Source organism: Microcebus murinus, chromosome 5, assembly GCF_040939455.1.
Source record: "Microcebus murinus isolate Inina chromosome 5, M.murinus_Inina_mat1.0, whole genome shotgun sequence".
NCBI classification, from domain to species: Eukaryota; Metazoa; Chordata; class Mammalia; order Primates; family Cheirogaleidae; genus Microcebus; species Microcebus murinus.
The window spans coordinates 16,690,007-16,708,167 of NC_134108.1; the positions used below are offsets into that span (position 1 = coordinate 16,690,007).

The 18,161-nt window shown below is 42.7% G+C and overlaps 1 protein-coding gene across 1 annotated transcript in view; it reads right to left on the reverse strand.

Annotated features, from left to right (window-relative positions):
- SASH1 (SAM and SH3 domain containing 1) overlaps window positions 1-18,161 on the reverse strand; it is a 176,041-nt gene that overhangs the window by 59,331 nt on the left and 98,549 nt on the right. The window contains exons 5-7 of the mRNA XM_076002878.1: window positions 13,912-13,952; window positions 11,618-11,704; window positions 8,771-8,883 (exon numbers count right to left, since the gene is read on the reverse strand). Coding sequence (XP_075858993.1) covers window positions 8,771-8,883; window positions 11,618-11,704; window positions 13,912-13,952 — 241 coding nt within the window. The remainder of the gene's footprint in view (window positions 1-8,770; window positions 8,884-11,617; window positions 11,705-13,911; window positions 13,953-18,161) is intronic.

Here is an 18,161-nt window from a genome sequence, read left to right on the forward strand (position 1 = left end):
GTCCTCAGCTCCATGACAAGTTTGAAGGCAGAAACTGCATACAGTTTGGCCTCTGAATTACGGCGCCCCCACCCCAATTGTGTAAGTGAAAAAACACACACTCCTTTTTTCAGGAAGAGACAAAAAGGTAAACTACAGACACTTTAGTAAAACAAGGTAGAAGCCTGAAACTGATTTTTTAAAATCACTTGCTTTTCTTATTCAAACCTGCTTCAAGTTGCTGGTCTGATGAGATCACCTAACAAATGTTAGGGGGTTTACTGGGGGCCTTTGAGGATGGGGAGGAAAAATAACGAGATAACTATGATATCATCAGAGATATTTAAAGTTTAGGTTTAGAAACTAGGTTTCTAGTATTTGAAAAACACACAAAGGAGAGAAATGCTATAGAAAGCGAGCAAGTTTGATCTGACAAAATGAGATGAAGGAACTTTCAGAATGCTGGTAGGTCCAGGTGTGTTTTTATAAAACACACAGAAATTGAGCTCTGCTGCTCAGTACAACTAAAAAGTTGTCACTGCAGTAAAATCCTATCATATAGCAGTTTTTAGATATGAATTAAGAGAGTGATCACATCATGTTCCGTGTACCAAGTGATTTAAAAACAGAAATAATTGGACCTGACAGCCCATGTGATGGTGATTGGACAGTCCTCAACCACTCAAGCTATGTGGATATGGAAAAGCTACACTGACAATTACCCCTCCAGGAAAAAGCAACTTTCCCAAGTGTCATTTCTACCTGCAAAATTCTTTTCTACACCTATACGTGGGAGGAGGTAGGCAGTACTGATCATCAGGTAAGAGCTGGGTTGCAGAACCAAATACCAGCTGGGAGCCCTGAGGACAAATTATTTAAAACAGGCACAATAATAAATCAAACTCGCAGTGTTATTGTCGGAATTAAGATAGTGCAGCAAAACTCCTAGCACGTTGTATCTAGGCAATACAGTTATTATTATAATACGATTATTATCACCATTGTGGTTTCAGAGAAAAGAAAGCTCAAAGTTCACATTAACTCCACATGTTCAAATGTTTTGCTATTATGGGTGCTAATTGTTTTAATCTTTCTAATGCATTAGGGACACATATTGTTCAATCTTTATAGTAATGTATGTTATGTACTAGAACGCTCTTTCAATCTGGATACATTGGTTTCTGAAATGCGACATTGTCCCTATATGATTGAGAATATCTGCACGATGGGAAATGAGATTATCATGGGATTATCAGGTTTTCTCCAAGTCCCTGCTCCATTTTTATATTCAACCGTAGCCCCGACTACCAGGAGCCACTACATAAGCTTCATCTTTTATGAAAAAAAGACACAAATTCCTAACTAGTCAGTCAATCATAAATAGACAGTGATTTTTGTTTGTTTGTTTTTGGCTATATTTCCATCTCTACCACCTGCTTTGAGGCCTAAAACTATGTGTGCTCCTTCCGATAGAGATTGTACTTCTGTACCCTATTCAACCTATTATTAGCACTTAACTGTTTTTTAATTACCTTAATTACAACACACTGTGTGATTTAAAGTTACAAAATAACATCTTCAAAATTTTGTAAAGTGTATTGTACAGAGGAAAATCAACTTGGTTAGTACTTATATAAGTATATTTTTTTTTTGAGACAGAGTCTCATTCTGTCACCTGGGCTAGAGTGCCGTGGTGTCAGTCTAGCTCACAGCAACCTCAAATTCCTGGGCTCAAGTGATCCTTCTGCCTCAGCCTCCTGAGTAGCTGGGACTACAGACATGCACCACCATGCCCGGCTAATTTTTTCTATATATATTTTTAGTTGTCCAGCTAATTTCTTTCTATTTTTAGTAGAGATGGGGGGTCTCACTCTTGCTCAGTCTGGTCTCGAACTCCTGACCTCAAGCGATCCACCCGACTCGGCCTCCCAGAGTGCTAGGATTACAGGTGTGAGCCACCACCACCGTGCCTGGCCTGTAAGTACATTTTTATACTCCACTTTGCTTCAACAAGTTTTGATTTAATCATCATTTCAGGAAGGAATGGCAATTTATGATTTGAGAATCTGTATATTTTAAAGCAAATTTGTAGTTTTACATTAATTCCATAGTTATAAGGACATTCTAAAGTGTGCATGTGTCTGTTTTAAGTAGAAATGCTCCTTCATGTCCTACTTTCCCTGGTCTCATTGTTTTCTCACAGTTGAAGTCTATGACATGATTCTTAGAGAGATGGCCAACTTTGGAAGATTAATGGCTAATTCTATCTTAGAGACCTTTGGGGAGAGAAGTTTTTATACCATTCCAATTTCTACTAGCGCTTATTGTAAAGAACATTTACATTATACCAGATCTAAATCCCTTCCAGCTGCTATTTTAATTCATTTCTTTCTACCCTGTCCTCGGTAGAGAATTAAAAAACAATCAAAATATTCTCTAGTACATCCTAAAGGTGTACTGTTTAACAATCCTTCAGACACTTAAAGACTGTGATTAAGTCCTTTTCTGCTTCTTCTCTGAGATAAATCCTCTCAAGCTTCTCCCCATGGGACCAATTTTTTAAAAACCTTTTATGAGCTCTCCATGAGCCCATGTGTCCAAATCTCTGTGATTCGATGCTGCTACAAGGAAATGACTCAATAATACATCTAGGTTCCCAGTTCATAATCCTATGTTCTGGTATACCAGATGCCCAAATTCCCTTTATGAGACTGTTCACCTATCCTTCAACTATTCCCCACTGTAGGCATACGCTCATACTGGTAGCCTGCTCTAGAGGACATGGCTAATAGAAGCTGTCCCCACAAAGATGCCTAGAAGGCTGTTCCTTCTCCCCAGTCAGCTTTCAGACACTTTTTCCCTGGTGGGACAAACTCTACAATGCAACTCACCTTCTAGACCTCCTCACTCCCCATGGGTTCAGGCTGAGGCTAGATTTCTCCTGCAATCACATTCCTGTCCAGCTTCTTCCTCTGCCTCAACTGGTTCCCTTCCCTTGCTTAGAGAATTCTTTTAAAAGCTTTCCTCCAATAAACACTTTGCACAGTGCTATAAGTCGGATGTTCATCCTCCCAAACCTCACAGTAAAATTTGGTCCCAGCGCTGGGGTAGGGGTCTAATGAGATGTTTGGATCATGGGGGCAGACCCCTCATGAATAGACTAATGACCTGGAGGGGTAGGTGAATTCTGCTCCGGCACCTCCCCTCTCACTCAGCTTCCTCTCTCCCCATGAGATGAATGGCAGCCGCCCTAGGCTTTCTCAGATGGCCAATCTGACAGCCTGCACATTGGTGAGCCAAATAAGCCTCTTCTCTATAAATGATCCAGCCTCAGATACTCCTTTATAGCCAGCACTAAAGGGACTAAGACACTCACAAATCCCTGCCTCAGGCTCTGCTTCAGGGAAACTGATGTGAACAACCCCTGGAATTAAGAAAACTTCACAATGCCAAACAGTAAGGACAAACATTACGTGCTCTTTTTTAACCTCCTATGGACTTTATTTTTGACTTTCACACAGATGTAGCCTTGTGGAATCAGATACACACTGATCAGATGAGTAAATATGTAATAGTGATTAGAGCACATTTCTTTGAGCAACTTTATTATTATTATTATTTAAGGGAATATGAATATTAAGTCATAGTTTACTATAGATATTGTATCCAGTTTAAAATTCCAAAGGACCTATTTTTCTATGACATAGTTCCATCACTGCTGAGTAGCATCATACAAAAAAAAAATTACTGGTATTCTCTTTTATTCAAGGCTTGAAATGTGAGTTTACTCCCTACCCTCCTATCCTCACCAACACACACAAAAATTACCCAGGTAAATGAATAACCTATAACTTCCAAGTGTCTCACTAGGTTTTCTGTGTCTTGCAGAACCAGTACAAGATTTGAATACCTTGCACTTATTGCTGAGAGCTATGTACGCTCTTTAAATGAGTACAGGCACACCTCATTTTATTGGGCTTCACTTTATTATGCTTCACAGATGTCGCAATTTTACAAATTGAAGGTTTGTGGCAGCCCTGCGTTGATCAATTTTGTTGGTGCCATTTTTCCAACGGTGTATGCTCACTTTGAGTCTTTGTGTGACATTTTGGTGATTCTCACAATATTTCAAACTTTTTCATTCTTATTATATTTCTTATGGTGATCTGTGATCAATAATCTTTGATGTTCCAATTGTAGTAGTTTTGGGTGCCACAAACCACACCCATGTAAGATGGGGAACATAATTGATAAATGTATGTGTGCGTGTTCTGACTGCTCCACAGTGGTTCTTGTCTCTCTCCCTCTCCTCAGGCCTCTCTATTCCCTGAGACACAACAATATTGAAATTAGGCCAATTAACAACCCTACAAGGGCCTTAAGCCAGGTGTCCTCAAACTACGGCCCATGGGCACATGCGGGTGTTTTTGCCCATTTGTTTTTTTTACTTCAAAATAAGATATGTGAGCCGGGCGCGGTGGCTCACGCCTGTAATCCTAGCACTCTGGGAGGCTGAGGCGGGCGGATTGCTCGAGGTCAGGAGTTCGAAACCAGCCTGACCAAGAGCAAGACCCCGTCTCTACTATAAATAGAAAGAAATTAGGCCGGGCGCTGTGGCTCACGCCTGTAATCCTAGCTCTTGGGAGGCCGAGGCGGGCGGATTGCTCAAGGTCAGGAGTTCAAAACCAGCCTGAGCAAGAGCGAGACCCCGTCTCTACTACAAATAGAAAGAAATTAATTGGCCAACTGATATATATATAAAAAAATTAGCCGGGCATGGTGGCGTATGCCTGTAGTCCCAGCTACCCGGGAGGCTGAGGCAGAAGGATCACTCGAGCCCAGGAGTTTGAGGTTGCTGTGAGCTAGGCTGACGCCACGGCACTCACTCTAGCCTGGTCAACAAGCGAGACTCTGTCTCAAAAAATAATAATAATAATAATAAGATATGTGCAGTGTGCATAGGAATTTGTTCATAGTTTTTTTTTTTAACTATAGTCTGGCCCTCCAACGGTCTGAGGGACAGTGAGCTGGCCCCCTGTTTAAAAAGTTTGAGGACTCCTGCAAACTGTTCAAGTGGAAGGCATAGTCGCACATCTCTCACTTTAAATCAAAAGCCAGAGGTGGTTAAGCTCAGTGAGGAAGGCATATTGAAACTGGGGTAGGTCAAAAGCCAGGCCTCTGAATGCAAAGCCAACTCATAATGCAAAGGTATTAAAAGTGCTACTCTAGGGAACACACAAATGATAAGAAAGGAAAACAGCCTCATTGCTGTTACAGAGAAAGTCTGAGTGGTCTGGATAGAAGCTCAAACGAGCCACAACATTCCCTTGAACCAATAATCCAGAGCAAGGCCCTAGCATGGTCTTGTCCTGTACTCATCTATTTTCTGACCACGGGTAATTGCAAGAGGTCTAAGTCTTAACATGTTTTTAATACAGTGATGAAGTAAACCCAGACCCTGAGCTGCTCATAAGTTAAAGGAGGCAGATCCTCGCTGCACTTTATTTTCTGTTCTCAATAACATCTTTCTCGAAGTGTTCCGTCTCTAGCTAAGAAGCAGCCCATTTAGACACTGGCACTGAGGGGGTGTGCCACCCCGAGAAGGGCAGTCCACACACCATCTCTGCTGAATCCGCCTGCCCATCTTTGTATCTGGAATATAGTGGAGTTTGGAGAAGGGCACCAATTTTTTCTTCAGGCTTCTGCATTTGCGGATTGCCTCATGGACAACATTCTTGATCCCTTGATGAGCACCGTGGCTGCATCTGCGACCAGGGAAAGGCAGCCAAGCTGGCGGGAGCCGCCGCACAGATCTGCCCGCAGCTGCGCCACCTTCTCGCCGAGCTGCCTTCTGATCGCCTTGCGTGTGAACAGTGGCCAGCTCTTGAATTATGAGCTCAGAAGGAGCTTCAAGCAATCTTTTTCCTCCACATTCCCTCCAACTTGAAAATATTCCTCTGTTTCTTTTTCAATTACAGAAACGCACTATCTAAAGTGGGCTAGAGCAAGGCTGCTTTTTTCTCGTGCTCCAAGAACACTGGGTTAGGCACCAACATAGGGGACCCCTTCCCACACAGGTGCTGTCAGATGACTGCTGACAACTTCCCTTCAGTTTACTATTAAAAAGCAATGCAGGCCAGGCACGGTGGCTCACGCCTGTAATCCTAGCACTCTGGGAGGCCAAGACGGGCAGATTGCTCGAGGTCAGGAGTTCGAAACCAGACTGAGCAAGAGCAAGACCCCGTCTCTACTATAAATAGAAAGAAATTAATTGGCCAACTAATATATATAGAAAAAATTAGCCAGGCATGGTGGCACATGCCTGTAGTCCCAGCTACTTGGGAGGCTGAGGCAGCAGGATTGCTTAAGCCCAGGAGTTTGAGGTTGCTGTGAGCTAGGCTGATGCCACGGCATTCACTCTAGCCTGGGCAACAAAGCGAGACTCTGTCTCAAAAAAAAAAAAAAAAAAAAAAGCAATGCAGTGGCATCGCTTCCCAGGAGGAAATTAACATCTTGCTGCCATGTTAAAACTGAATACAGGTCTGCATGTCTCATATACACTTTCTAGAAATTCAGCTGGACTTCCCAATGCTATGGCATACCCAAGGAATAGAATTGGAGAGAAAATGCATGGTGACTTTCTGCCCTGGCTGGCAGCTGTGCCAGATGGTTGATGGTGTGGTTAAACAGACCAGGCTGAGGATGAAGGACAGGTGATCAGCAGCGTGGACAGGAGGTTGTCACCTGTCACCTGTTCCATCGCCTGTCCAGCAGCAGCTAGCTGCCTCATCTGCAATAAGCCCAGCAGTACCATCCCAGCCATGGATGCCACCTCAGTCTGGAAGTCTCTGAATCCACAGAGGGAGAGAAGCCAGCAGGTGGTATCCCAAGGCAGTCCTAGCCACCAGGTCTCCTAGTAAACCCAGTCCCATCTGCCAGCCCACATAAATGGGGTTTTTTCCCCAACATTGTCTTGGCTACAAATTAAACTTTTTTTCCTTAACTATGGAGGTTCAGAAACAGATATAGTAGAACCCTCTTATCTGCAGTTTTGCTTTCCACAATTTCAGTTACCTGTGGTCAGAAAATAGATGAGTACAGTACAGTAAGATATTTTGAGACACAGAACACGTTCACATTATTATAGGACATTGTTATAATAGTCCTATGTGGTTACTAGTTATTGTTGTTAATCTCTTACTGTGCCTAATTTATAAATTAAACTTTATCATAGGTATATATGTATAGGAAAATATATAGTTTAAACAGAGTTTGGTACTATACAAGTTTTCAGGCACCCACAGGGGGTATTGGAACATATCCCTTGTGGAGAGGGGACTACTGTATACTAAACCAAACCGAGTGTGCTAGCCACTGTTTCAAGGTTTCGAACCTGTAAGATTCCAAGTAATGGTGGCTATGGGGTGAATATTTGTTGTCCTCCAAAGCTCGTGTCGAAATTTTGTTGTCGTTCGTGTTGGTGTTAGGAGGTGGGACTTCTGGAAGTGATAGGGTGGTGTTAGTTCCATTATAAAAGGGCAAGTTTGGCCGCCCTTTGCCTGTTGGCCCTTCTGCCTTCTGCCAGGTGAGCATGCAGTGCACAGGTGCCAGCTGGGAAGGGGAGGGGCCTCACCAGACACCAGACCTGCTCTTTGACATCCGACTTCCCAGCCTCCAGCCCTCTGAGCCAAAACGTGCCTGTGCTGTTCTGTGACAGCAGCACAAAATGACTAAGACAATAGTAAAGTTAGAACTTGTTCAATGGATCCTTGGGGATTGGAAGGTTTTCATTCATTTCTAAACCTGTTTATCTGTGACTTATCTACACAGCACTGACCCAACTGACTAATGTGAAAATCCAAGAGCCAATTAGTCTGTTGTCAACGACAAAGCAGAGAATCTCTTAACAAATTGTGCCTCACTACCATAACTGCTACCCTCAGGTTTATTAGGCTTCCATTAGTGCCTAATTTAACTCAGGGGGAAAAAAAAAGAGAGAGACACAATAAACTGCAATTAATATTTACTTACATATGCAAAATTTTAAGGTATATCTGAAGCAAAACCTTTAGATTCAAAGTCCAGTTTGTAAAGGCATATTACAGAACTGAGGTTTTTATTTGACTTTTACTTAATAATTAATTCTGTACCATTAATTACATCCATATTAGTCTTTTCGAAAGGTTTGTAAATTTTGCAATGGTATTCAGAAGGTCATTTTTCTCCTGTTGTCTGCTATTCATTCATTCGTGTAGTTATTAAATATTAAATTGAAGCTTGACTTCACAAGGTGGAATGCTTACAGCAAGTAAACTGAATGTAATAAACATCTGGCCAGACACTATGGTTCACTCCTGTAAATCCTAGCACTTTGGGAAGCTGAGGTGGGAGGACTACTTGAGGCCAGGAGTTTGAGACCAGCCTCAGCCAAGTGTGAAACCTGGTCCCTCAAAGAAAGAAAAACTAGCTGGGCCTAGTAGTGCACACCTGTAGTCCCAGCACTTGGGAGGCTGCGGTGGGAGGATCACTTGAGCCTAGGAGTTAGAGGAAGCAGTGAGCTATAATGACACTACTACACTCTTGCCTAGGTGACAGAGTGAGACTCTGTCTCAAAAAAAAGAAAAAAAATGAAAAAGAATGTAATAAATATTTTATCTGACAATGTGGGTACCTGATAACCACCAAACTATCATCAAAATAACACTTTAGATATTATGTTCCCATACCCTTTGGTGGCCCCAATATTTTTAACCGTCAGGTGGCCCGGTGCTGACAGATACAGCATGCTTACCCTAGCGAGGGCTTCCTCAATGGTGATCATCTTTTCTTTGACCATCATCATCAGCTGGATGCGTTCCTCGTCGCTCATCGTTATTTCGCTGGCAACATAACCAACATCTTCCCCTGGAGATTGAGGAGAGAGAGAAGCAGGAATGAGAAGAAGAAAGATGAAAGAGAACGCGCATGCTCACAGACCGCTGTTCCGGGCTGGGGAAGGGCGTTGCTCAGGGGCACGGTGCTGCCTGTTACTCGTGGAGCAGCGGGGCAGTAGGACCACACTGAGCACCTCCGACTGGTAAGTCGGCTCCCAGAACAAGTGGATGCTATGATAGAAACAATCCCTCTAACAGTAGAGCTTTTGAGATGGAGTGACCAGTAGGGGGATTTTGAAGACAGTGACACGGAGGTCCTCTTTATAGGCAGGGCAGAGATCTCATTTAAACACTCAACCAGATCCGATAAGCATTGCACAGCTGCTTTGGCTGAGGGTTCTCTCCATTCGAAATATGAATGGGGCCGGGCGTGGTGGCTCATGCCTGTAATCCTAGCATTCTGGGAGGCCGAGGCGGGAGGATCACTTGAGTTCAGGAGTTCGAAACCAGCCTGAGCAAAAGCAAGACCTCGTCTCTACTAAAAATAGAAAGAAATTAATTGGCCAACTAAAAATATATAGAAAAAATTAGCTGGGCATGGTGGCACATGCCTGTAATCCCAGCTACTCGGGAGGCTGAGGCAGGAGGATTGCTAGAGCCCAGGAATTTGAGGTTGCTGTGAGCTAGGCTGATGCCACGGCACTCTAGCCTGGGGAAACAGAGTGAGACTTTGTCTCAAAAAAAAAAAAAAAAAAAAAAAAAGAAAGAAATATAAATGGGAAGAAAATATTTTTGCAGAGGAGTGGGAGAAAACTGTCTGTCACAACAGAAGAAGGTAAGGTGACAAGAGTCCGAGCCCACAGCCTGGTCAAACCCTTCAACCTTACTAAGCTACATGGCTGTTGTTCCACAACGGATAAGCCAGATAAATAAAATCACAGATATGAAGCATGTTGAGTTCATGATAAGAAAGGGACTATATATGTTTGTATCTGAAAATATTATTGTCATAAATAGGTTTCCAAATTGTAAGGAGAAGTTGACTCTCAGCTCGAAACTGAAGGCAGCCAGAACCTCAGCGGAGAAGAGAATCCCCCCTTAGATTCCTTCTAAAGTCTTCCCTGCATGGCAAACAGACCGCTGTTGCCTGTGCTGTATTTGAGCCACGCTGGCCAGTCGTGTGAGTGACAGTCATGTGAGTGGTCCGTGAGTGGGGAAGGACATGTTGGTGGAGCCTGAGAACAAGCCCACATCCCAGAGAACAAGCCCACATCCCAGTCCCTTGTCCTGCTCCTGCCCCGTCTCCCTCATTCACCTTTCACCAACTCCCGGTGTCATTCACGTGCCCGGCTGTCGCTTACTATGCCCTTGGTGCAGAAGGACAGAGTAAAAGAGTCCGGCTGCAGAGTTACAGGAACCCATTTCTGGCAGGGCCTACTTTGGAATTTATGTTCCCCTGTATTTTCCCATCTCATTTCCATTCTGTAATCAATCAGTCTGGAAATACTACTCAAGTTCCCTTTGCCACTCATCTACTTGTACGGGAAGAATAATAGCATGTGCCGGGGAGGAGAGAAGCCTGCTAGTTTGATTCATTTTCCTATCTGTGTTGTCTCTGATCGCGGAGAGGGTGATGGGGAGTTGGCTGGGTTTTTAACCCACGTGGGCTCGTAACTGCTGGTTTCCTCCCTCCCTCCCTCCCTCCCTCCCTCCCTCCCTCTCTCTCTCCCTTCCTCCCTCCTTCTCTCTCTACCTCTCTTTCTCCTTAGCTTTCTTCCTAAATAAGACTGCCTTGGCACCCAAGATTTGTTTTGAATCACAAATAATCCTGAGTATATCAGCAGGAAAAACTGGGAATGTTCAAGAATAACTTCTTTAAAAGTAGAACAACTTAAAAAAAAAAAAAGAACCACGTGGAATGCTGCCATGGAACCCAGGTGTGCTATGGTGTATTTGCCGCTCTCATCTTTTTCTCTCATTTCCACGTGTGTAGATAATCGGAGACACACTCTGAACTGCAGCAGACACTATGATTTTGTAAAGGAAAACAGGTCGTGTCACCGGTGAGCAAGGAAAAATGTCCATCTATTGATAACCGTATTCAGCGGGACTGGAACCTGGAAGTGCATTTGTTCCGGTTTCCTCTCTAAATACCGGGGAAACATAAATTACATAACTGGGCCTCAAAAGGGTGACATATTTACTTACTATATAAACAACAACAAAGGACACAGCCAAGTGCAGAGCAGAACTGCCTTAACAAAGCAGCCTGGGCAAATTCCCATGATGTCAGGCCGTTAAGTTTCCAGGGGCAACAACCTCAGAAGCGCCCCGCCACAGAAGAGCATTAAAAGTTCAGGAGACTTTCAATGCAAAGTTGCAAAGACTCCAAGTAGGGTCCAAACCCAGCAAAAGCTAAGACTTCCAGGACCCTTTTAAGTTAGATCTTAGTAAGGTCAAAATAAAGATCTTTCCAAAGTTGGTGTAACTGAGAAAACTAAAGATTTAGTCTCTGTGCTCAGATCTATGGAAAAGAAAGGACTGCTAACTCTTCCCATTTGTTTTCTTTAATCTTAAAAAAAAAAAACAAAAAACCCACTGGGAAGAAGTCTTAAAGTAATGATAGGAATGTCCAAAAGTTGAACGTTTTATGAGCACACGCAATCAGTTATTCTAACTTATAGCGTCCATTTAGATTAGCGGCTCGGGCTTCTTAACATTTCAGAGCTAAATGGACCTACTGTCCGCCAGCTGCACTGCAGTACCTTTTGAAGTCTGCCTCATTATTCCTTTCTGGTTCTTTCGGAAGTTCTGCCAGAAATACTTATTTTTCTTCTTCCAATCTCCTTTTCCTTAAAAAAAAAAAAAAAAAAAAGCACAAGCAATAAATTCATTAATAACAAAAGTAGCCTCTTCCTTATAATTCAAAGCTAATAAGAATACTTTGATTTAACAAAAAGACAGTTTTTCCCTTTCAGTTTGTGAAAGACCGGGGAATGCCCATAAAGTTGTTTTAAAAGAAATGCAAATTTCCTAGTAGCAAGAAATGGTGCAATGGGGTTAAGATGAGAAGTAAAGAAACATCAAAAAGGCAGGCAAAACATGCATTCTTGTATTCACTTTGATGTTTGTTTAACTAGCATGCCTAATTCTGCCTTGTCTTGTGGTATATTTTCCCCCTTTGGTCTTAGCCACAATTACTTCAACTACACCACAAATAGGATATTTTAAGAAATCGACTTAATGTTTTGTTGTTATTCCTATTGTTGATCTACTCTGGGTTTATTTCTGCGATTCCAGATTTAATGACGAGAACAGAATGACTGGTATGTCCTGTGCCCACTGGTCACAGAGCTGGTCCCCACGGTCTGCGGGCTTGGCCTGCATTGTCTCTCTATGGTGTGTAGTTTGCATGGGTCTAGCTATGGCACGGTGGGGCATGATCCTACCTCTCTGGCCTACCTACAGCTTACCTGGGGCACAGGACAAGAAAAACAGATAGCAATCCAGCTATGACCTCTCCCAGCTGGGTCTCTCACTAACCCCCCACCCTTCCCTGACTACTGTGGGTGACTTTCTGGTGATAACAAATTCACTGCCATAGCCAGACAGTTCTAATATTTGGTAGAGTTTCAATCACCAAAATCAGTAATATCTTTTAAAAAACAAAGGGAAACTAAATGGGTAGAACCTTCATCCTTTATTCTTTAAAAAGAAAAAGCGGCAGTGACAGCTGCCATCATGCTGATGTGGCACACTCAGAACAGCAGCTCTGTCACCATGTGGTGTCTGTCTGGTTGCTCCATGGCCACTGGAAACAGGGCCCAGAAAAGTACTGGGTTTCCGCAGTCTAGACTGGTGGTGCCAAGCAATGCCGCACGGAGCAGACATGTGGGAACTATGTCCACGGCGCTCTCGGGCTAGAAAGGGCGTCGTTTGTCAAAACAGGATGCCTTTATTTAAGTTCTGACAACCCTCAGAGCCATGGGAATGAAATCAGAGCCGCTCAGCCTGAGACGTCCAATGTATTCTTATCTTAGCGCAAGTTTCATGGTGCCTGCTGCTTTTGGGCTTAACGCTAAGGCAAATGTCAGCCATAAAGGGTTAAAGAAGACTGACTGTTATTAATTCAACCTTCTCTCAGGCAATTTGGTAATATATTTCTTTGACTGTAAGCTATAGTCCCTTCTTCCCCTCTCCCATTTTAATATTTCTGAAATGGAAGATGCAGCCTAAAAAATAAATGATAATAGCTATCATTTATTGTTCAGCACTTAACCATATCTCGGCACTTTGCTATCTAATGGCAGTTCTCATTTAATACTCACGTATATGGTATATTATTGTTCCCATTTAGTAGATGAGAAAACTGACGCTTGGGGAAAAAAGCGACTCGCTCAAGGTCTTAAAGACTGAGTTGGCAGAGTCATGAGTCAAATCCAGGCAGCCTGAGGTGAGCACTTATGCTCCTAATCGCTACTGCCTACCCACCCTCTAACCCAAACAGGAAAGCTATGACTAAACCAAGAATGCATTTTATAATCAAGGATCTAGAAAATATGCAATGCCTTAATTGTGCATAATCTTTGATCCAGAAAGTCCAAATTGAAGGATGTATCCTAAGGATGTTCTCAGGGACAGAGACCACAGGATTTTTATGGCAGCATCATTTGTCTACGATGGAGAAAAAACTGGAAGCTAAAGGTCCAGCACAGAACTGACTTGTTAATTACATTACAGCACATCCAAAGTGATGAAATATTGTGCAGACTTAAAAATTTTACTGTAAAGAATATTCAATCAGGTGGGAAGGTGTTCATAACTTATTCAATTTCAAAAATTATAAAATAGTATGTAGAATATGATCACGATTATGTTTTTTTAAAATCCTCATGAATATGAAAAAAAGAGAGAAGGAAGTTATACATCACAATCTTAACAGTGTTTGTTTCTGACTAGACAGGATCTTTGTGGTTTTAGTGTTTTCACATGTTTATGTTATCTCTAAAGCATTAAAAGAGAGCAATTAAATAGTTAAACCAAGGAAAGTGGTACTGACCTACAGAGCCGTCTTCTGAATTTGATTTATGAAGAGGGTTCCTAGAAAAGAGAACAAGTTGGATTACCAGGGAGCCTTGCTTTCATGGGAGAATTGAAACTCCTCCTAACCAGTGTGACCCAGCATTGATACTACTTAACAGAGCCAGGGGAAATTTGTGTAGGATGTTGACCACGGGCCTTTTCTACCTGTCTGCTGGTTTCCTAGAAATGGCCTTGTGTGCCGTTTGTCAACATTTATTAAGGACTCACTCTAGGGTAGAACCTATAATATTAAATGAAGAGAATAGAGTTCACTAGATGATTGCTCAAGTACCTTTCACTTCTGTGAACTATTAAGTACCAGTGAAGTTATGGCCATTGGGAAGTCTCTCGTGTAAGTGTAAAAGAGAAAGAGAAATAATAATGAAAATGTAAACTCAGTACTGCAGGGGCCACCTAGCCCAGCAGCTGAGTGAAGTGGTCAATTGTAAGAATAATAAGGGTCGGGGTGGGAGGAGGGTAAGGGAGATTGGATGCCCCAAACAGAGGAAGCAGCCAGTAGGCAACTCTTCCAGGGGTTAATGCCAATTGGCAAGTGCAATGTTCATCTTGTTAAATCTCCCAATGTTCAAAGAAAAGCTAGAAATCTGCATTTTTATAGGACAGCGCCAGATTTTTAAGTGATGGCGAATAATTCCATGTTTTTAGAAATGTGTTCAAGTTAATCAATGCATGTCTGGCCACCAGATTTGGCCCCACATCCTACCCTACACCCTGGCACCCTACCTCTTGCTGCCAGTTTGTGAGGGTTGACATAGATGAACCTGAATAACCTGAAAAGTATACACAGCCCCAAACCAGTTGATTAAGCATTTCTCCAAAAAATACTTAGATACCAATTTAAAGCAAGAAGGCAGGGTAACCAAAGAAAGTTAAAATTGGTTGTCTCAAAAACAAAAGAGTAGGACTCTGAGCACAATCTTTCAATCAGTGAGACCAAAGCCCGGAGGGCAAGTTCAATGTCCTTGGGCACGCTGACACGGAACCAGACAGAAGGAACCTACGTCAGAACAGAAGCCCAGACACTCAGGGCACTGAAACCAGAATCTTCACTCAGACCTCACTGCCATGACGGAAGATGGAACAGGGGTCTGGCAAAACATTCTTCGGTGTTCGACTGCTTGGGGAGACAGAGGTTGGAAGCCAGATCTGAGTTACATTGAAAAAGTTAGAGGGAGAGAAGCAGAACATTCAAGTCACCCAATAGTGATTTTCTGCCTACCTTGCAGATGAAAGGACCTCAAGAACTGAAGGTGACCAGAGAGAGGGGAGAGGGGCTTTCCCATGCAGAGCCACCTTTGATGAGCCGCCACCCTTTAGCGCAGCTGCCTTGGCGCTGGCTGACTGCTGGGTGCCATTTCAGAATGGAAGGCCCAGCCTCAGGAGCAAGGCTGAGACGAGAGAACTGTTTCTGGCCGGCACAAAAATCTGAAAGGCTTCCATTGTAAACTAGGGGAGAGTAGGAGCTGAGAACAGAATCAGGGGAGAAACAGTTGTAGAGGACAAGAGCTACATTTGAATTCTAGTTAATTCCCCCTTACTGCTATGTTGCGAACATAGAAACTACAAGGAAAAATCAAAGTCATCAAAAAATTGCTGACCCTGCACGGTGGCTCATGCCTGTAATCCTAGCACTCTGGGAGGCCGAGGCAGGAAGATCACTTGATGTCAGTCTGAGACCAGCCTGAGCAAGAACAAGATCCCATCTCTACAAAAAAATAGAAAATGAGCCAGGTGTCGTGGTGCACACCTGTAGTCCCAGCTACTGGGGAGGCTAAGGCAGGAGGCTTGCTGGAGCCCAGGAGTTTGAGGTTACAGTGAGCTACAAATGATACCTCTGCACTCTACCCGGGGCAACAGAGCAGGGTTCTGTCTCCAAACAAACAAACAAACAAAAACGTCACCAGGAGCGATGGTTCATACCTATAATCCCAGCACTTTCGGAGGCTGAAGTGAGAAAATTGCTTGAGACTGGGAGTTCAAGAACTGCCTGGGCAATATAGCGAAACCCCTTCTCTGCAAGACTTTTTTTTAAAAACTAGCCATGCATGGTGGTGTGAACCTGTATTCCCAACTACTCTGGAGGCTGAGGTGGGAGGATCGCTTGAGCCCAGGAGTTTGAGGTTACAGTGAGCTATGATTGCGTCACTACATTCCAGCCTGGACAACAAAGCAAGACCCAGATTCTAAAATAAATAAAAAAGAAGAAGGGGAAAAGAAGAAGAAGAAGAAGAAGAAGGGAAAGAGGAGGAGCAGCAGCAGCAAAAGCAAATTCAAAAACGCACAGGGCCACTGGGGAAGGATGAGCAAAACAAAAAGGCCGCAGACAGCAAGCAGTTGGCTAGTGGGCCAGGGCTTAAGGCAGGAAATCCTTCAAAGAGCAATAAGCAACCTTTAAGGATAGTTGGGACTTTTAACATTTTTTTTTTCCACATCTTACTGTTGGATTTTGAAACTTGAAGTTGCAGTACTATGCATCAGTCCCCCTCACTTCCGTTGGCCATGACCTAGCAGCATGGCTGAGCAGGCTTTCTGTAAGGGGCCACTAAAAGCACAGGGAGCCCCGCATGTATTAGTATTTTTATACTCATTCTATGGACTAGGAAAGCCTCAACCTAATTGCTAAGATCCAAACATATCAAATATCCCTCGCTCTGGATAAAACTGGTTAACCATATAATGAATTAAAAATACGTATGTGAGCTTTTACTTTTTCTAAAAGGAATATTTTTGTGGGAAAATGGTCTAAAGAAAGATTACTTTCCTTTAATCCTTTGCTGGTTTAGAATAATAAAACCTTATCGAGTTTTAAGGAACAGCCCCACTGTTCTTCCAATATATGCCCTACTCTCTTTAATCTGGAAAAAATGTACATAAAATCATCTCAATTCAAAGGCTCATATCTATTTTTCCAACCCTATTTTCAATCTTTCTGGCAAAGGAGAATGTTTGATATCATAAAAATACTTCAGAACTTACACTGCAGAAAAAGGTAAGCTTTTTCTAACATGTAGTGTTCACAAAATACAACAGTATTTTCCTCTCTAAAAATGATGATTTACAGTGTTTTTATTATTTTTATCTACTTTCTTCAAACTATCATATATTTTGAATAATTTTATCCTCTGGTTTGGATGTCCTGGTCATCACTTGCCTTTCCTCAGTATGCCAGCAGATGGCACTGTAGTTTCTTTATTCATCTTGCGGTGAGTGCACTTTTTGTTTTTAAAATTTCACCAGTTCACCATCCAGACACTGTCCAAAGAATAACAAGCCAATGTTTCATAAAATATGAGCCTCCTCAACTCATCAAATTTGCAAAGGAGGAAAATGACACCGTATGAATTTGAATGCAGACAGGAGCTGGCAGAGCAGTGATGCAAAATGCCGTCTCCTTTCTCCTTGAGACTGATTATAGAATTCATCTAGCAGGAGGAAAAAAAAAAAATCAATGATGTAACCCGATTCCAAATTTGGAAGGCAGCAGGTGGAGGGGGTCATTTACTGATCTCCTGGTGGAAGAAATTAATGCTCAGAAGTCAGCTCCAAAGAGGCCCCTGGTAGCACATCCTTCCTTCCAGCCTGCACCGCTGGCCTTAGAAGGGCAGGCACCGGAGCAGATCTGTGGCCTCTTGGATCCACCAACTTTCACTGTCACTGGGTAAAAAGGATGGGAACTTCAGAATGGATATTGATGACCAGGAAGCAATAATTTACATTTTGTTGCACTCTGAAGATCTATTTAAAGATTTAATAATCATCAAATATTACATTTTTTTAAATTATTTTTTAAAAGACAGGGCTTTTGCTCTGTCAACCAGGCTGGAGTGCAGTGGCACGATCACAGCTCGCTAGAGCCTCACACTCCTGGGCTCAAGTGATCCTGCTGCTTCAACCTCCCAAGTAGCTGGTGCTACAGGCAGGCGCCACCATGCCCAGGTGCATTTTGACCAGATAAGGCCTCAATATGTTGCCCAGGCTGGTCTTGACAGAATCAAACCTTAGCAAATACCTTTTCATCAATAACTACTACTATTAAATCTCAACTGTGTTTAAGTGTGAACAATTTTTCCTCCAGATTCCTAAACTCCTTTAGTTGTCCCTGAAAACTAAATTCACTTAAGAAAACCCCTAAATTATGGAATGTATTAATTAGATCAAAAAACCAATTTAAAGCATCCCCAGTGCTTAGCTAATTTCTTTCCTCCA